Source organism: Mytilus californianus, unplaced genomic scaffold, assembly GCF_021869535.1.
Source record: "Mytilus californianus isolate M0D057914Y unplaced genomic scaffold, xbMytCali1.0.p SCAF_6, whole genome shotgun sequence".
Classification (NCBI taxonomy): domain Eukaryota; kingdom Metazoa; phylum Mollusca; class Bivalvia; order Mytilida; family Mytilidae; genus Mytilus; species Mytilus californianus.
The window spans coordinates 110422304-110443625 of record NW_026262712.1 but is presented as its reverse complement, the minus strand read 5'-3'; the positions used below and the strand labels follow the sequence as shown (position 1 = coordinate 110443625).

General features: G+C 31.7%; 2 protein-coding genes across 2 annotated transcripts; both read right to left on the bottom strand.

The window, feature by feature from the left end:
- Window positions 1-691: 691 nt before the first annotated feature.
- Window positions 692-19318, bottom strand: LOC127706722 (uncharacterized). Its single transcript, XM_052211380.1, has 6 exons — window positions 19187-19318; window positions 15146-15256; window positions 2852-2930; window positions 1918-2085; window positions 1359-1444; window positions 692-788 (listed from the first exon to the last, which is right to left on the bottom strand). The coding sequence occupies exons 1-6, from the start codon at window positions 19316-19318 to the stop codon at window positions 780-782; spliced, it is 585 nt and encodes a 194-aa protein (XP_052067340.1). The 3' UTR covers window positions 692-779.
- Window positions 8970-10790, bottom strand: LOC127704642 (uncharacterized). The gene is made up of 2 exons (XM_052208779.1): window positions 10745-10790; window positions 8970-9382 (listed from the first exon to the last, which is right to left on the bottom strand). Exons 1-2 carry the CDS (start codon window positions 10788-10790, stop codon window positions 8970-8972), a joined length of 459 nt encoding a protein of 152 aa, XP_052064739.1.
- Window positions 19319-21322: the final 2004 nt, after the last annotated feature.

Genomic DNA, 21322 nt, shown 5'->3' with positions numbered 1-21322 from the left:
TTTCCAGACGATTTAGCCGAATGGCTTGACATATTCATGATATTTAATAGAAACTTGTCTATTGTTGAACGCTGTATATATATTCACTTCTATATGTCATTTCTAGTCTTTTGTGCCTTTTGGGTTGCTGTTGTTTCCAATAGATGTATTCCCAATATTTTTTCAGACATACTCAAACAAAAGAATACAAGACAAAGAAAAAAAAGACAAGGTTAAAAACTATTATCAAAAATACTTAATTCGAAATAGAAATAGCTCCAACACTGACAGGTACAATACGATTTCATTAAGAAATATCACAGTGAAATATTTGGAAGGCCATATACACATATTTTCAGGAACATCACAAACAAGGTTAACTGGACATAACAATCAAACCCGTATAAGGACACCTTAGCTACGCTTTTCAATAGTCAGAACTATATATTTGCAGTAGAGGCATAAAATTATTCATGTCAAGTACCGACATACGGTTAGATTTTAAATATATGGAAAGAATTGCTTTCAAGTAATTTATAATGGTCAGTGACATGTATTCCTAAACGAAATACCCAAGTTCTTACTTATTTAGCCAAAATATAACTTAACATTCTGTAGACGTCTTTTGATTTTGTGTCGATTGGATGCTGTCTAACTTGTGTATACCCTGCATCGCCTTTTCCGTATGATAAGGTGTGTTCAAAAGTTTACATGATATTTTGCTGTCTTTTAATTGTAAGGTTTTACATTAATCTTTTTTCTTCCAAAATTCGATCCTATACAGGATCAACTCTTGTCTTTCATTTCATCTGAAATGAAAAAAAAATGCAACTCGTCGAATAGAATATTTAATTTAAAGGATATCGTATGAAACATTCGAAAGTAACATATACAAAATCGTCTTTGGAATTCGACATCATGACTGACGCACAAATTCAATACTCTCGGAAAGTATTTCGTGTTTGCACAAGCTGACAAGTACCCAACAGTGTTATTTCCTACATTTAGATATTCGCAAATGAGTAGGACCAGGAAGACCTATAATATTTTGCCCTTAAACTTGAATTTTGTCATATCCATCTAAAAGCCAATCTGTACAATTTAAAGTAAACTAACATTTTTTTCTGTGTGGTGCTTGCATTAGACAACGTATAATATATAAATTCAGGTGTCGGACAGATTAGGCTGTTTAAACAAAAACTACTAAAATGTATACAAAAACTGTGCTGGTCAGCATCAAGATACATATTAATAACGAGAACAATATAAATCAATTCTGATGAAATGCGCAAAAACATATTGATTTCGATTTTTTTTGTTGTTCTTCATCTTATCAACATTATAGATATTAACATGTTTAACACAACTCAAATGCTTACACAAATTGCTGGTACGTTGAATACGGAAGGGTTCTGGATTCCTTTGCTGATTCCCATGTAAGTTACTGTTGTTTTCTTACTTCCCTCTGTAAAATAACAGGATACAATGTCAAACAAATCTGTGTGACAGTTTTAAAACGATCAATTTTCAGATTCAGGTTTTCGTTCGATTTTTAATATAAAACTTTTATCACACCCTATTACCGTCTATCTCTACGGCAGGTAACATATGATCTGTGTTTCCAACTGCTTATTAAAACAGTTGTTGTGGCTATCGTGTACAGCTGAGTCTTGTCTGATTGTCATTGCAATACAATGGATTTTGCAATTGCGTACAGCATATTTTGATCTGTATTACCTATTGCATTTGATGTAACGATTTCCGGATTTTTCTTTAATGTTGATCAACATCTACAGTTAACTTGTTGAAAATGTTATGGAAATATTACTCTGCAAATAATCTTGATACACATACTAGTATTACAAACTAAACATTTACTCGATTACTAAATTTATTTCGAAAAGTGAAAAGAATCTTTTTTAAATGTAATTCCTCTACCTCCGAGCCAGTTTGGACTTGCTGTATCTGTCATTAAAGGAATACAGCCATCGTCAACAACTTCAAAGTAAAACCTTGTTCCTGTTATATCCATATACTTGTAAAGTGTTGCATTAAGTTTTGTCATTCCAGCGCCAACATATGACCTTGACAGTATCTTAGATCCCACTGAAATTAAATTGAGGAAGGCCAAAATAAATTTGAACTTATAATAATAATGGTTTGAACAGTTCTGTTTATATCCTTTTGGTTTTGTGCTCTTCATCTTTTTTATTTAAGGAGGCCAACGTTTGGTCTGGCGCGAACATTAGAGTTATTTCAGTAACAGGTGCACACGGAAATCATACCATACGGCTTTTTGTTTATTATTTTGTATTACTATTCTCGCTTTTTATGATTACTGAATATTTACTTCAGGAAGGATTGAGACAGACAAAAACAATAAGACATCTAGAAGCCAACATACGGTCTTCAAAAATAGTCAATTATTTATACAATATGACAAGCTCTGAATAGCCACGGGTCTAGGAAAGTTAAGTGAATAAATTTAACAGAAACAATCAAATACCTACCAGCAACAACAGTAATTTCACCATACACATTTTCGTATTTTAAATCATTTGAGTGAATGAGCTTAAACGGACAGTATTTGATTTTTTAATGAATGTATCCTGGTTTATAAAACCCTATGATGATGAATAGAGAATATTACTACTACGAAAGGAAAACTGCAGGGATGTAATGAACTATCGAATCTACTCTGAAAGAGAACGGCCTATTGGAAAGAGAATATGTTACTATACTCATTCTGATAAACACTTTGGGGGAAATGGAAAGCATCGTATAGTTTTGTGTTCAAAATATCTGTTGTCAACTGAATGCGAATAATCTTTATTGCGTCAACGATATATTTAATTTCTAGTAATCTACTTACTTGGTATACAGGCTAATTCAACAGATGTTGTGTAGTTCAGTGTCGTGCATTTATTATTTTGTATAACATACTCTTTATTCTACAAAATAAAATACCTTTATTGTAAACACAAATAAAGTGTTTTGCTTATTAATGTTCAAACGGGCAATACTTTTGTTCAGTAACGAATTCTTGTTGGAAAATTTATAAAAATCTGTAATAGAAATTAAGACATTAATAATAACAGTGTGCATTTGAGTAAACAAAACATTCGTCAGATTATATTACAATTTAACAAATTCGGAGGTATCGCTGTAGTGCTTGTCTGGTGTGCATGAGATCGTGAGTTCGATCATAAGTCAGATTAAACCAATGACTTTTAAACGTCTTCGCTGCATTGTAAGCATGTGGCATTAAGGAGTAAAAGCAAAGACTGATCGCCTCGGAGTCAAAAGTATGTACTGTGCCCTGGTACGGTAATTTTATTCCGGTCCAAAACAACACTCCTACCAGGTTTCGTAAAGTTTCATCATAAGATTAAATTGAAATCGGCAGTATCATTAAAAGGCCAGGAAGTGATTAAAATTGTCAGATCATCAGAACAAAGAACATTTTGTTATATGAATTATTGAGTATATCACGTCTGTAGGAAGATGTTAGAAATTCTGTGCTTGAATATATATCATTTCCAGTGTTTTGTTCTATTAACAAAATTCCAATGAAAGACGCAATGAAAAAATAAATTTATAATATATTTTTTACGAGAAACATTATATTTACAGAAAAGATTCTGATAACCACTGTAAACAACATAGAAACTAAAGCGGTAAATTGTTGAGGAGCAAGCAGAGCGTTAAACATGCAAATATCAAAATGATACCTTAAATCAAATATAGAGTCTGTAAGAATCTACGTAAGAAATACTATAAAAATGAACTTGAACAATGATATAAAGAAGTATATGAAAATAAAGTATCTTCACTTGATAAAAATACTAGCAGTAAACTTCTATTATTTATACAGTCATATAAAACTGAATCTAAACAAAATTAAAGTATTATTTGACATACCGAAATCTTGATATAAGAAAACTTGTATGCAAATTTAGAATGAGTGATCAATCTCCTCGCTTTTGAAACTTGAAGATATAAGAATATGCCATGCCACCAAAGACTTTGTAATAGGTGCAAAGTTCTGGATGATGAATCCCATTTCTTTTCATTTTGTAAAATAATATTGATTTAAGACTTGTCGTTTATAATGATTTAAACAACCAATATTTTTTTCCTGACAACAAACTGAAATACATTCTAAATCCAAATTATAGCAAGTAAAATTATTCATTTTTAGACTGCTTTATGAAACAGTCTATAAAACTGAGGACATGGGACACATGTTGTCATTTTTTGCGTTGTGTGTTGTGTGTTTAATGTTTTTATTTTATTTCAGGTTCTAGAAAATGTCATGATGATGGTATTGTTTAAATTGTAACTTAGAAACTATGCTTTTGACCCCCTTATTGGGGTAATTTGAGCTTAATAAAGTATTATTATTATTATTTGAATTTTCAGCTTTAAAATATCTTTTAAATCATTAATTATTCATTGGTTGTTAAATACGATCAATGACTGTTCGTTTTTTCCCAAAAATTAATAAATTGGCCAACAAAATGATTTAGGATTTTACTAATTTTACTAAACGATTCATATTTTCTTTGAAAGTTTGTATTGCATTTAATTGTCACACACTTTTTGTGAATAGAGATAATTCCGATTACATCGAAAATAGTTAATCCTTTCCAAAGAGGTGTAATACCACAAACATTTTAAATCCGGTTCCAAGATAAAAAAGGGTAAAACAAATTTTCTCTTCAATTTGACTGTTGTAGAAAACTAACCCTGTTTTTCACTAGAGAACATTTTTTTAACCTTAAAATATATCACTGGTGTTTTAAAGCAGCAATTATTTTTTTATTTGGTGTTCCTGTTAAATATTTTGGAAACTTGAGGTGACATGGTTACTTAAGCTTGTATGATGCGGCGTGATTTGGATTTTTCGATGATATTTTGCTCAATTCGCTATATGTATCGTATACTTTATAATGATAATCTCTAAAACTATTGAACTGATGATGACAAAACTTGACGGTAATACTTGAAATTACCAGTATTTCACGGGTAAAAATCACATTCAGCTTATTCAACAATATGGTCTTCTTTAGGTGTAATACCACCATACCAATGAACGTCAAATACGGTCTTGTCCTCAAAAGGGCAAACAAAAATATACCGTTCAATTCGAAAATTGTAGGAAATGAACCCTGCATTTCATTTCAGAATTTTTTTTCTGTGTCATGATGATGAACATGTATCTTTGGAGTTTCAAAGCACCATTCTTTTTAAATTTGGTGTTGCCATAAAATATTTTGGAAACTTGGTGACATGGTAACTAAAGCTTGCAAACAGTAAAAGAGGATGAAACATAACTTTGTTTTCTTTCGGTGGTGGTTATTTTCTTATATGCAATGAAATGTTATGTGACATTTCATTGTAGAAAAGAACAGTATAAAACTTTACTCATGCCAAGTATTTCTTTATTTGAAACAAAGATAAATTATACACACTTTTTTGGAAAAATGTCTATTTAGCAAAGACTAACAGGGGAAACCAATGATCGTATTACCCCTAGATTGACTTTACCAAGGCAACATGTTTGTTCTTCGTGTGAATTGCCTCATTTTATAATCGCAGTCTATTTATTACCGCAACGAAAAGAACGGATACATTCACATGTTATGTGTTACAGTTATTTTTTCAAGAAACTAAATGCTATTAACATGATATTTAAGTATGTAAAACTGCGGGCAAATTTGTATTTAGTTGAACCTACAAGTATTATTTCCTTTATATAGTAAGAAAGACAATTTGATCCAAATATCCAACATTTCAAGCTGAAGGTCCATTCTGACTTAAACCATCAACTCACTCCTTATTATTGTTATATCCATTAAATTACAAATTTGAAGGGTAAACGCCAAAATTCATAACACAAAACAATAAAAGCTAAAAGACAGAAGAGGGCGACCCCATATTTCGACCTAAAAGGTCACTGTTAGAGTTGTTGAAAACAAATACATCAGATCACATATTTTGATTTTAATGTATTTACCTTTTATATAAAAAGAGTTTGTACCGTCTTTGTCTATGTATTTCATTCTTGGGACGACTTTGCAACATTTATTTTATCATTTAAATGAAAAGAGGCTTGAATAGAATTTCAAATTTTGTTACGCCTTCTTTTCTGATCATCAAATTTTAAATGACATATTATATTTGGCCGACTATTTTATGAGTTAATTTATACATATGCTGCAAAAAGTAAAATCACAAAAATACTGAACTCCGAGGAAAATTCAAAAGCTTAAACAATCAAACAAATGGATAACAACTGTCATATTCCTGATTTGGTACAGGCATTTTCTTATGTAGAAAATGGTGGCTGTATTTCGTGTGCCTCTGTATTCTGACAATTTATTTCCTCAATTTGTCGTTTCAATTCAATGGTTTTCATTTTCCCCACCCCACAGAGATGTGCCCAAAGATAAAAACTCCTCCAGCAGGCTAATGAAGAAGTGGTTGAAAATACATGCCTAGCAGGAGAGTGAGGCTTCTTACGTACCATGATAATGCATCTGGTTTCGTTTTACTTGGAGTCCATGGTTTTTTGTTTTCACTCTTGATTAGTATATTCAAAATTAATGAACGACTTATATATGAACATCTTTAAGTTATCATGAGAAAATCTACAGATTGTCTTTTGAATTACAAGAATAATTTACGTCTTCAACCTATCCGATAAAAATTCCCATGTCATCATTTTAAATAATATTTGTTGTTCAATCAACTCATTTTGTTTCCTTTATCAACGATACATCGTTCTTTTATCCACCAATTTTGTTCAACTTATTACCGACACATCGTTCCTTTATCCACACATTGTGTTCCCCTTATTACCAACACATCGTTCCTTTATCCACCCATTTTGTTCACCTTATTACCGAAACATTGTTCCTTTATCCACCCGTTTTGTTCATCTTACTAACGACACATCGTTCCTCTGTCCACCCATTTCGTTCACCTTATTTCCGACACATAGTTCCTTTATCCACCTATTTTATTCCCCTTATTAACGATACATCGTTCCTTTATCCACCTATTTTGTTCACATTATTAACGATACATCGTTCCTTTGTTCATCCTTTTCGTTCCCCTTATAAACCATACATCTTTCCTTTATCCACCCATTTTGGTCCCCTTATTACCGACACATCGTTCCTTTATCCATCCACTTTGTTCCCCTTATTACCGACAGGTCGTTCCTTTATCCACCCATTTCGTTCACCTTATTACCGACACATCGTTTCTTTATCCGCCTATTGTGTACCCCTTATCAACTTCACATCGTTCCTTTATCCACCCATTTTGTTCGCACTATCAACGATTCATCATTCTTTTACCCTTTTCGTTCCCCTTATTAACAACACATCGTTCCCTTAAACAACTCATCATAACAGTTGTATTAATTTATGGACATATTTACCACTGGACGTTAAACAAACATTAATCAATCAATCACCAATGTATCAGCATAAAATAAAAACTATATTTTCAAAAAAAACCAATAAAACTGTTATATGTTGAGTTGTTCAAAGGAACGATGCATCTAGTTTATTATCATTCCGTTAAAGAATATTTAAACCAAAAAGGAATCAAAATACATGTACAAGATAAACAAACATGCAAACATGAGTTATGTCCTTTAAATAAGTTGGTTTTGCCATCTTAATATTTTTCTCTGTTGTCTTGAAAACTATAATAAATGCATCAAAATGATCAGCAATACAAGATCTAAAAAATGCCATTCTGATAAAATAAAAAACATCAATTTACTCCTGATATGAGTTATTACCCTTAAATTACAAACAACTCATTTAATTAAGATTGTAGATAATATGTCAGAAACAACTAAAATCAACTTCTTAAAATACAGTAGCCCAGAATTATAAACATTTCAAGTTTTAAAAATATTATACACAGAATCTTGTGGCCAGGTTAACAACGAATCAACTAAACATACATTCACCTCAAGTTATCAAAACTAATCAAAACAAATCAAAATGTTCTGCCTCTTACAAAAAACACTTGACCTGAGCAACAAGAAGCCCACCTAATTTCAACATTAAACCCAAATACTCCATAAACTGATAATTTCTCATCTGAAACTACTATCTTCTTAACAGAGATTCGTTCTATTACACCATACTGAGACAACATTTACTTCCAATACAACTTTGGTGTCCTGAACTTTGGCAGAATTAATTTTTTTGCCTATCGTACCGATTGAAATACTTTTCCTGATATACTTTAATGGTTTTAATGTATATAAAAATATACGTTAGTTGGTATTCTTGCCAATTAGACGACCACGACGACTCTTCATCGGAGATCTACTGGATGCTTGTTTGTTCATGATTTCAAGAAACATGGATTGATTGATTCATATATTGTCGGTGTTAAACGCCACTTTTGGGACACTTGACTATATAATGGTTGTTAGCTTTTTTTGGTGGAAGAAACCGGAATACATTGAGTGAACTGAATGATAACAGTAATGTATTATTTTAGAAATAATTATAATAATTATAATGAAAATCATATGAATTTTATATATAAATATTATAAATATTATGTACATCAATTTTCCACAGAGAGGTCGTCAATCATTTTTATAGGACGATCATGCATACATGAACATTTGTATGGGTGGGGTGAAGTGGGTAGGGTTTAAACCAAACCAAAAATTGTGGAATATGCATCTAAGTGTTTGAACAATTCTTTATAAAAGGATCGAATTTTAGCTTTAAAAAACGCTGAACCTATATATTTTAATTCGAAAAAATACCTTGAATGCCTTAATATCAACTGTCGAAAAAAAAACAGTTCTGGGCAAGCCATTGTTTTTTGGGGAAGAATACTTTGTAACAATCATAACAAGTATTGATAGAATACATTTATTTAAATCAAACTGTTTAGTTCAGTAGCCATCAAGAAAATGTTGTTCTACCATATGCATTTGTGTACTAGTATATATTACCCATTCCTTTGTATGTAGAGTGAGTACGAACGTATGCAGTATCGCCCTTCGACACATTTGCAACAACAGCACTACTGACAGTGCTGTCCGCTTTTTTGGCGTTAAGAAAGGTGATTCCATATACAGAATTATTAATCATTAACTGAATTGAATGTAATGCAGAGTACAATCTAACAACCAACACAAAAACGTACGTTCCTGTCTTTGGACTGGTAAAAACACCAGTATGGCTGTTATATCCACTATCCTGTTTTGTCGTTAGTACATCAAATATCAGTCGTCGACCACTGGACGGGTTTGTTATCGGTTTTGACATAAAGGCGTAAAATGCAATTATTGTCGATTTAGGAGTTTCTTGACCATTTTTACCACGGAAATTTACAGTGACATCATACTGACCTCAAATTGTTTCAAAAGTCTTTTATTTTATTATTTTATTAATTCAAATGAAATGAATACTGCAAACATGATAATTTTTCTTCAATAGTTAATGTATCACGTTCGCCACTCAAGACTTTCATATAAAAATAAATGCAGATATTAATAGTAAGTTTACTAAAGCCTAACATTGTATTTTTTCATTCTCAACTGTCATCTACTCAAGTGACGGAACCATTGAAGTTGATACGCAATTGACCCCGGTAAAAGTAGAATGATTTATCGGTGTTCCAACTGTCTGTATCACTCTCCTCATCTCTTCATAAAATTGCATATCACGGTTTTGTGACATCAACTAACTTTGACCCGGACATATCGTCGACGTCATAATGAACGAACCGACGTTAATAAGTCTGACTCGAACTTATCAAGTCATTTTCCGGTTTGCTGGTGAAACAAAGAAAACAATTGTTTCTATCCTGCAATATACACAAATACTATCCGATATATCGATTATCAGATTTTCATCATATTTACATTGTAAAATATCAGCTGCTCGACACAATATGAAGCCTTTTTGAACTCGTTTGCAGCGTTCACTCGAAAAAAGCTTCATATTGTGACTTGCAACTAATGTTTACAATATCAATATGCAGACAACCTGGTAACCGGTACGAAGCGGAGCGAACGAGTTCAAAAAGTCTTTAAAGTATTTTGTCGAGCAGCTGATATTTCACAGTATCAATATGATGAAAATAAATAATCGATCGTATTGATTGAATTTGATTGTGTTTTTTCATGATAGAAACATTTTTTCACCAGCAAATTGGAAGCGAAGTTGATAATTTTAGGTCAAACTTATTAAAGTGGGTTAAAGTTATCAATACCAGATCAACGTATTTGACGTCCCAAGGCCTAGAAATGCAGAGCGATAGAGGAAGAGGGAACATAAATAAATTGGATTATCGTGTAGTTTCTTGTGAGATAAACTCTTGGCTCGCAATTTGTCGGTATAACAACAATAATCAATGATCATTATTATCTAGATAATTTTCAATCTTACATTATTATACAAAGTTGAAGGTCACGCTCCTGTTCATTTATGTTGTTTTGATTTCATCTTAAATAAACTAAACATGGATACCAGAAATAAAATTTTGTACGCGTAAATTTGATTTCACTACCAGGAAGCTTAAGAGTGGTGTTACATATGAAGAGAGCCATACTAGTTCAGAAGCACGTGATATGATTTTATTAGATGGCGGGTTGTAAAACTTTAGATAACCAATTTATTTCGCTGCTTTTCTTACCTGATTCCTACTGGTATCTGCTTGGAATTATTATTTGTGGTAATAATCTAGACTTAAAAGTTTACCTACTTACCGTCTTCTGTTTGGCACGAACTTGTCGCGCCTGCAAAGGTTACCATATAAAAGGCCGCAATCTAAGAAATCAACATGCCTGTTAGAGACAGAACGACTGAAATATTCTATCGTGATCTATAATGGAACAGCTTTTTATATGTATTATATTCAAAAAATTCATGTCACTTTTGCGTGTTTATGCTATAAAATTTGATACAGAGAAGAAAAGAAGAAAATATAGATTTCCGACTTGGTTTAATACAAGCAGCCTATTGTATATTTCATTTGCATGTTGTCCCCCTGACTATTCTTGAAATATTTGCCACTTGAATTGAAACTGTCATCAACTTATTAAATTCAAAGGGCCAAAAGTGGACTTATTATCTGTTCATCATTAGTAAAAAAACATTAAGGTCATGAGGTATGATTGTCAATGAGACAATCATCTACCAAAGACCAAATAGCAAATTATCCAATTAAAATATAAAGCCTCAGCGTTCCCTAAAAGCTAAATTCGATCCTGTTTAAAGATTGTTTCAATCATGCATGCATAACTTTTTCACCCCCTCCATGCAAACACATATGCTAATGCGTGATCGTCTTATAAAAACGACCAACGACGTCTCTATGGAAAATTGATGACCCCTAGATCATGATCTCGTCAATAAATCAGGACATTCATCTCTTGTAAACTAATCACAAATCAATAATTATGATATATATTCATATTATGTTTATCATATTCATTATGATTATTATAATTATTTCTAAAACCATTATAAAAATAATATTTGCAATTATTTCTGGAAGTCCAGATAATATGATTATCGATTATTGTTAGCATTCAGAAGCAAGTCTTGCTGAAGGTCGGTAAATCTCTCCGGGTATTACGGCTTCCTCCACCAATAAAGAATAACCGCCGTGATATATGCAAGTGTACTGAAAGTGGTGTTTAACACCAACAATCAATCACTAAATCAATCAAACAATCAATCAATGCATGTTTCTTTACATCATGAACAAACAAACAAACATGATGAACCAGGGTTATGTCAAAGAACGTCTCGTCTTTTTCTAAAAGAATTCATCGGAAGATACCAAGACCTTGTTGATACATATTCCGTATCAACTTCACAAATAATATATGATGGTCTTGAAGTATACATTCTAGGTACTGACGTTGTTTATCATCTTAATTTCGTGTAATAGTACTGTTCTTTTTATTTGTTTTTGTATATTTTTAACCTTTACTGTTTAGTCCATTGTTGGTAATATACTTTTGGCGTGGCTCGGTATTTATACCTCCCGCCATTGTGTTATTGTGCTATGGTCTTTTTGTATTCTTGTCTTTCATTTTTGCTTATGTACTTTGTCTAAAGAGTGTCTATATGCCATTTTGTTTTTCTTTGTTGAAATAGTAATCTGTTGTTACATTGATTAAGATTATAACACAAAGTTGACTGCTGTGCCCCAATTTTTGACATGTTTACCTGTTATGTCTATTAATTTTGCTCACAAATTATTGTCAATATGATAGAATTCTATGCGACTGTCATACAAGTGAGAGGTTTAGCTAGCTATTATCAACCATTTTCTACATAAAGAAATACATGTACCAAGTCCAGAATATGACAGTTGATTTCCATTCGTTTGATGTGTTTGAGCTTTTGATTTTGCCATTTGATAAGGGACTTACCGATTTGAAATTTCCTTGGAGTTGGGAATTTTTGTTATTTTACTTTTTATAAACAATTAAGTTTATCAGGAAAAGTGGTTCAATCGATAAGAAAGGCGAAAAAGTATAGTTTAATAAAAATTCAGAACACCAAAGCTGTATTAGAAGTAAATGTTGTTTCATTACAGTATAAGAATTGTCTATTAGTTTCAGATAAAAAAATAACCAGTTATGGAGTATGTGAGATTAATGTTGGAGTAATGTGGGCCTTTTGTTGCTCTGGTCAAGAGTTTGCTGTAAGAGGCAGAAACATTTTATTTGTTTTAAGAACTTGAGGTGAATTGGATGAATTTGATGTTAAAATGGCTACAATATTTGGTGTATAATATTTGTAAAACGCAGGAACTGCATATACTTCTTGGTCACCTGTTTTTTTCATAAGTCGATTGTTAGATGTTTTTATTCTGTATCTAATCTGCAATCTTCGATTAATTTATTTTTTGTAATTGAAGAACAATAACTCATAAAAGGAGTAAATTTGTGGTTTTAGTCAGAATTACATCGTTTAGGTCTTTTATTGCTGATCATTTAATCTATTATAGTTTATAAGACAATAGGGAAAATGTAAAGATGGCAAAACCACTTCATTTAAGGGTAATAACTCCTATAAGGGAAAGATTAGAAGAAACTGCATGTTTTCATTTTTAATCTCTTGTATTTCGAATAACTTTTATGTCTAAAGTTTCTGTAACGGATTATAATAAACTAGATACATCGCTTCTTTAAACGACTCACTATAACAGTTTTATTCGTTTATATTGAGAATAAAGTTTTGATTTTATGCTGATACATTGATGAATGATTGATTAATGTATGTTTAACGTACAGTGGTATATATGTACATAAACCAATAAAACTGTTATGGTAATTGTTTAAAGGAACGATGTGTCGTTGATAATGTGAACAAAACGGATGGATTGAACAACAAATATTTATTAAAATGATGACATATAAATTTTTATAGGAGCGGTTGAAGAGGGAAATGATTCTTTTAAAGACGATCTGTGGATTTTAATGTCAAATGAGAAACGTTTATAAGTCCTTCATCAATTTTGAATATGCTAATCAAGAGGGAAAGTCCATGAGAGAATGACATGATCTCCAAGTAAAACGAAACCGAATTCATCTTCATTGTACGTAAGAAGAGTCTCTCTCCTGCTATGCATGTATTTCCAACTAATTTTTCATTAGCCTGCTGGAGGAGATATAGTGTTTGAGCACATCTATGTGAGGTGGGGAAATAAATAAGCATTACATTCAAACGTAAAATAGAGGAAATAAATTGCCATAATACAGAGGCACACACAAATGGGTAATAAATTTCTTTGAAGCAAATATGAATAAGTTAAAACCTAAAATAGTACGTCAAATAAAATATGCCATTTAGGAATTGATAATCACAAAAAGTAGACGTAAACAATTTAACATTCTATTGAACCCTTTTTCATTAAGGTAGATAGGGTGTCTTCCTCCATCTTGGATTTTGAATACCTGAAAACAATCGGTCTAGATCTTTAATAGAATGTGCAAATTTTGAGAGTAGTAGGTAATTCATGTGTAAGAATTTTCATTTCAATATAGAAAATGACATGTTTTATCATATTTATGGTTGTATTTTACAAAAAACAGAAAACTTTTGTTTGATTCAATTTTTTCCAACTTTGCTACATAAGGGGAGGCAACTCAAATGTAAGGGAAGATAATTCAGATGAAGGTACTTTTACAATAGAATGTGTTAGAAATTTACCTATGTTATTATGTAGCAAGAAAACGGGTCCGGTGACCCCATTTTTTCTTTTTCTTATCTGAAAGCATACTATTAAATCTATCTTCTCATATTTTATATCAAAATTCTATGGTGTAGTTTTCGTTTTGTGGCAGAAAATTGGGTTTTCCATGCATAATCTATACAAAATCTGTTAATTTTGAACAACCTGTAGCGTGAAAATAAGCCCCGTGACCCATTCTTTTTATCATTTTTTTTTAAAAAGCTTGATATAAACTACATTTTGGCAAATTATTAAAAAATTCTATGGATTATAATTTAGACACCCCATCTACCTTAAGAGGACAAAATAAATGTTGCGAAGTCGTCCCAAGAATGATATACAAGTGAAAGGTAAAGCTAGCTATAAAACCTGGTATAATTTACCATTTTCTTCATAAGTTAATGCCTGTACCAAGTCAGGAATATGACAGTTGTTTTCCATTCGATTGATGTGTTTGAGCCTTTGATTTTGCCATTTGATAAAGGACTTTCCGATTTGAATTTTCCTTGGAGTTCGGAATTTTTGTTATATTTTACTTTTTATAAACAATTAAGTTTATCAGGAAAAGTGGTTCAATCGATAAGAAAGGCGAAAAAGTATAATTTAATAAACATTCAGGACACTAAAACTGTATTAGAAGTAAATGTTGTTTCATTACAGTTTAAGTATTGTCTATTAGTTTCAGATAAAAAAAATGTTGGAATAATGTGGTCCTCATGTTGCTCTGGTCAAGTGATGAAGAAGGTACAGGCGATTTCAATAAATAGATAAATACATCATAAACAGAAATTAAAATATGTGAATCAAAGGATTTGTCTGAGTTAAAGCTGAATTAAATGACATATGTCGTATAATTCTAAAGAAACTTCTTGAAACCTTACTTAGCACAGTATAATGATTTACAAGGATAATATACCTTATTGAAGTCTTGAAGGATGATCTGTTTGGTCTGTCCACTGTTGGTATCTGTAGTCTGGTTGTAATATGCAAAACCTTTGTTATAATCAACAGATAATGAGCTAGATTCCTGCCGAAGAAGAAAAGAGATATCCTACTATCTTATTTCATCAATCTAAGTTATATTTTTTTCTGCAGAAATAAATCATGAATAGTCCAACAAATATCCTTGCAAATGATTTAATAAGTGGCTCCTAGAAGCCCGAAACTCCGGCCTGGTAAAAATGTATAACAATGATATAAAAATAAGAAGAACGATGTGGTATAATTTCAAATGAGACAGCTATCCATCAGAGAACAAATGACACAGATGTCAGCAACTAAAGGGTACCGTACGGCCTTTAAGCATGTGCAACACCAAAACCGTACAGTAAGCTATAAAAGGCTCCGAACTGAAAAAATGTAAAACAATTCAAACGAAAAAAAGAAGCAATGGCCTGTCTGTTTCCTATGTTAGGTCTAAAAAAACAATAAACGAAAAACAATTATGATAGACAGCGACCAACGACAACCACTGAATTGCATGATCCTTACTTGAGGAAAAAGCAAAATAACAAAAATACCGAACTCCAAATGTAGAAAATGGTGGATTAAACCTGGTTTTATAGCTAGCTAAACCTCTCACTTGTATGACAGTCCCATAGAATTCCATCATATTGACAACAATGGGTGAACAAAACACACATAATAGGTAAAAATGTCAAAAATTGGGGTGTTATAATCTTAATAACTATATAAAACAAATAACTATTTCAACAACAAAAAAAATGGCAGATAGACACTATATAGACAAAGTACATAAGCAAAAATGAAAGACAAGAATACAAAAATGACCATAGCACAATAACACAATGGTGGGATGTATAGATACCGAGCCACGCCAAAAGTATATTACAAAAATGGACTAAACAGTTAAAGTTAACGATATACAAAGACAAATAAAAAGAAAACTATAACACGTAATTAAGATGATAAACAACGTTTGCAAAATCAGTTGCAGAGACAGACACACACATAATATATCGGTGTTAAACATGTTAGCGAGCACTCAATCATTCCCCTTACCTTGGACAGTCGTGTTACAGCACATCAAGCAAAACAAAACAAGAACAAACTCTAAACTGCTAAAAATCAGTAGAAAAAGGTTTGACTCGTCAGATCGACATAAAAGCACAAAAACAACTGACAAAAAGAATAAAGGCACAAAGTACTGATCTAAGAGTACTTGCAGATATTGAATTAAAATCAAAATAAGGATATGTGGTATGATTGCTAATCAATCAACTCTCCACCAGAGTTTAAATGACGAAGATAAAAGCAATTATCGGTCACCGCACGGCCTTCAACAACGAGAAAACCCAAATATAGTCGACTATAAAAGGCCCATACATGAAAAATGTAAAAAAATTCAAACGAGAAAACTAACGGCCTTATTTATACAATTCAATTTATGGAAAAAAAATACGACAGACATGGACCAACGACAACTATTCAACTACATGCTCCTAATTTGGAACAGGCACATAAATAATGTGGCTTGGTTAACATGTTTATAAGAGCTCAGCCCTCCCACTAACCTGGGACTGTGGAGTACATGACAAATAAACACAAACTGTAAAAATCAGTTGCAAATGGCTTATATCAATAAATCGACACAAAGCACAAATAAACCAATTAACGTAAACACAACAGACACAAAGCACCGATATAAGTGTACCCGCAGTTATTGAAAGCTAGTACAAAGCCAATTACAACTAAAAAATAAATCATGTTTTCCCAGACTAAAGTATCAATCAGTACACATCCTACTGATTTAGTGTACAGACATCATAAACAGTCTGCGAAACGCATGGCCTTGTTCCATGCCAACATATAAGTTAATAATATCGACAGGATGTAGGATCATGATTACCGATAACTGTACATATATAGCAATATATATTTAGTTCTGTTTTAATCTATCAAAAACAAAATCTATGTTAGTAACGATAAAAACTACATTTAAAGGTTTCAGTACGGTGTTAAATTGATAACCTTTAAGAATAAGTTTATTTCAAGGATCAATGAGTTTATATGGATCGTATCTAAATTGACCGGCTTTATAAACAATATCACTGTAAAATTTTGAATGTGATATCCCGTTTTCAATCAGAATTCTAATGGTACAGCCAAACTTCCTAGCTAAATCTATGTTTCTATGGAAGAATTTAGTAAAGTTTTAATTAACTTGTGGTAACGAAATCCCTAAGTTAATAATTCAACAGTTAAACATAAATTACGTTCATTGAAATCTAAAACGCGACTACAGACACGGACATAGCGAACAAGTTGTGAAATATATTCACTGTAAGAAGGGTTCAAAGGAACATCATCGTCCAAAAAGGGAAAATTAACAATAGGGAACGAACAATCGTCTCGTTTGTCGTAAATTCTTGTAAATAGAAAATTCATTATTAATTAAAGCAAAAATTTCATCAAGTTAACAGTAAGTGAAAGCCTGTTTAAATAAAATCATTAGCAACAGTGGAGATCATCTTTCACAATCTAATATAAGAATAAGAAGCTATGATAACTATAATTTTCAATGAGATTATTACCCACCAAAGATCAAAAGTAAAAGAATTTGAACAGCTACAGGTCACCGTAAGTAAGATTGTGACCAGTGTTGATCTACATCCACTTACAAAATATTTTAAAAAAAATGGTCAAGTCAATTAAGGTCAAAAAAAAAATAAAGTCAATGAACGATCCACACTTTTTTTCTTGTGAAAACAGTTGCTCTCCATCTATAATTATAGGTTTCAGAATAACTGCAAAAAGGCAAAAATTGATAAAAATTGTCATGTAAGGCCAATAACTCATATAAGAGTCGACTGACGATTCCGGCGATCGGCGATGTTTGACTAATTTGAAGATGTTTCCATGCTTGTTACTTTTGCTGTTTAAAGTTTTTTTTTTTTATATAGATTATAGCTTTCATGATATTAGACGAAACGAAAAAATAGGGGGAAATTGGCATTTAAGAACAATACCTCTGATAAGAAGTCGACTGACGATTTCAGTCATGTTGACTTAACTTTTAGATCTTCTCAGTTTGATGTGTTTCTTTCTTTATAGTATAGGATTTAAAAAACAGCTAAAATCACAAAAATGGGTAAAACACGTCATTAAAGGTCGATAAGTCTTTTATGGGGTCGAGTTCTCATATTGCTGACATTTTCTTTCTACTTACGGTTTGCTTTGTCTATGAAGAGTCGACTGATAATTTTGTCAAAATAAACAGTTACTGTAGTCAAATATTTTGAAAATATTGTTGTTTAAAATTTAAATGATCATAAGATAATAGCCAAGACACATGAAATAAGTATAAATCGTCATTGAAAGGTAATAACTCCCCAAAGGAGTAGACGGACTATTTTGGGAAAGTTTACTTTTCCGTAGATTTTATTCTGCTGGTATTTTTTACTCTTTTAAAGTTTTTCATGATATATCTAAATCAGTTTTCAAGATAATATCCATTCAGAGGCAATAACTCAAAAATGGGTGGTCCGATTTTTCTGAACTTTTCAATGTGACTTTTTGATCAACTTTTCATTGCCAGTTTTTCTCTAACTGCTTCATTTTTTTAACATATTAGCCAACACTACAGTTTAAGCCCTATGTTTTATTTTTAGCAACGGCGGCATTGTTTATTGATGAGCCAAATCTCGAGATAAAATTTACAAACTAGATCCCTTATGAACATTCAGCTAAAGTTTGGTTTATACTTTTGGGGACAGTAGTTGAGATATTTTTTGTATTAAAGTTTATGACGACGAATGACGCCAAGTGATAATAATAGTTATGAATTAAAATCGAATGACTGAACAGATTAAAATATGGTAGCAATAAACTAAGGCACAGGTAAAGAGTAGACGGATTATTCATTAGATGTTCACTTTAACTATATATATTTCGACCTGTGACTCTAATAGAATAAACAATAAATACGTATACTAACCTCTTCATAAATAACAGATCCATTGTTCAGTGTGTGAGAAGATGTTTGGTAAGTCCATCCTTCCCATTGCTTTGGGAAACAACAGCACAAAACAGAACCCAAAAATGAAAGGAAAATCAAGTATCCAAACATTTGTACAAAAGTACACTATATTGTCTGTATAGAAATGAAAAACACCTGCAATAATTTAAAAGCTATCATATCAGCAGAAATGTTCGATATTCCTTGTTATAAATGAAGATTAGATATAATGGTGGTATACCACATGATGTGATAGGCCGTACTAGGTAAAAAAAACACAAACCTTTGCACTAGAAATCGATCTGTCATTTGTCAATAATTGATATGTAGATTAAAGTAATATTTCAAAACTATTTTTTGACGATTTGAATTAAGATATGACCACCATAGTGGAACATAATAAAGCCATGCAATAAAATACATCTTCTTGAATGATGGTGCCTATCCGCAAACAAAGGTTACTACAGTGGAATATTAGATAAACATACAATCATACTGGAAATCCGTACAAATAGCTACTCTCTAAACCTTAGAACATAACCAAAGTTATATTGAATAAATGAGACTATCAGGGTTCGACAGTAAAAGCTCCTCTGATTTGTAGAGATAATTGAAAGTCATCATTGGGCAAATAAAAGCTGCAGTGTTATGAGCAAGTAAACATTAAAAGTAAATATAGTGGAAATACAGTTTAGTTTAATTTAGTTTCAACATATTTTATTCGCTCAAAGCAAAAAAGTAAAACGTGCTTATGAAGTGTTCTCCACATTACAATATATATATAACAATACAAATTGAATGTGAGCATGCAGTATATAATATAAACAACATAAATATTACTAAACTGTACTAAAAAAAGAAAGGGGTAAAGAAAGAACGACAGAGATTACAGAGATAAGGATGATAATGATAATGATGATAATGTGCGTTTTGCCTATGTTGATATTATTCCACGAGGAATCTTTTTGATATATTTATAAAATTTAAGACTTGTAGCCTACGAGAAGCCAGCTGAGAGCGTTAAACAGAATAGCCCTTTCATTTAAAAAGAAAGGATAATCAAAGTAAAAATGTCGCATGTCCTCAATATCCAATCCACATTAACACTGCTACATGTTGGATCAGATATAATGTTAGCTCTAAATAAGTCACAATTCAAGAAAGACGCCGAGCATCTAAATTGGGTGAAGATTATATTCAATTTTCTAGAATCTAGTCTATGTGGTTAATAATTTAGCCCTCAGAATATCTACAAATTTATGATTTTTAGTATTTTCACTTTCTAACATAGTTTATTAAAGAAAACTCAGCCGCAGAAGACTGCGTAACAGGAGCATATCATACACAATATTAATTACAACATAGTTCATAATACAAACAGTATACATTGTTGAATTATACATCTTCAGAAATAAGTCTTTGTTAATTACAGTTTTAAATTAGACAAGCATCTTTTCTACCTTTTGAATAAAAATTGACAGCTTAGACAGCACATTACTATTACAATATTTAAGCATGCCTAGTACTTTTTTTACATTTGGATATTTTAAATAATATGGAGGTATGAACTTCCCCCTTAAATCCTTAACTTCACAATTGGTACATTTACATATATAGTGGTATACATCCCCAAGACCAGCTTTACAAAGTGGACAAATTCTCTCATTTCGCGGTACATTTCTCCATCTTCCTGTTTCGATGGGAAACTTTGTATTGCATACCCTTAATTTACATATATTTACTCTATGACCCCGCCTTAATTTTAACAGATATGGTTCTACGCAAAACTCTTCCTTAAAGTGTAAATAACCCCCCCCCCCCCCCCCCTTGATGAGTTGTTTATATCAGAGAACCATTTTTGAATAAAAAGGTCTTGGAGACGCCGCCTTACATTACTTTTAATATAATTATAATCAACTTGCCCCGGAATATTATATAATTCACAAAAGCCACAATCATTAAACACAGATTTTACATAGTTAAACCACTTGAAATTATAACCTTCATGCTCATGCATGTACCAAAGTAACTTATACAGTTTACCCGATAGTTTTTTTATCATTTGTTGCTATCTTGTGCCAAAAACATACCATTTTTAACTTGATCTGCAGTTCA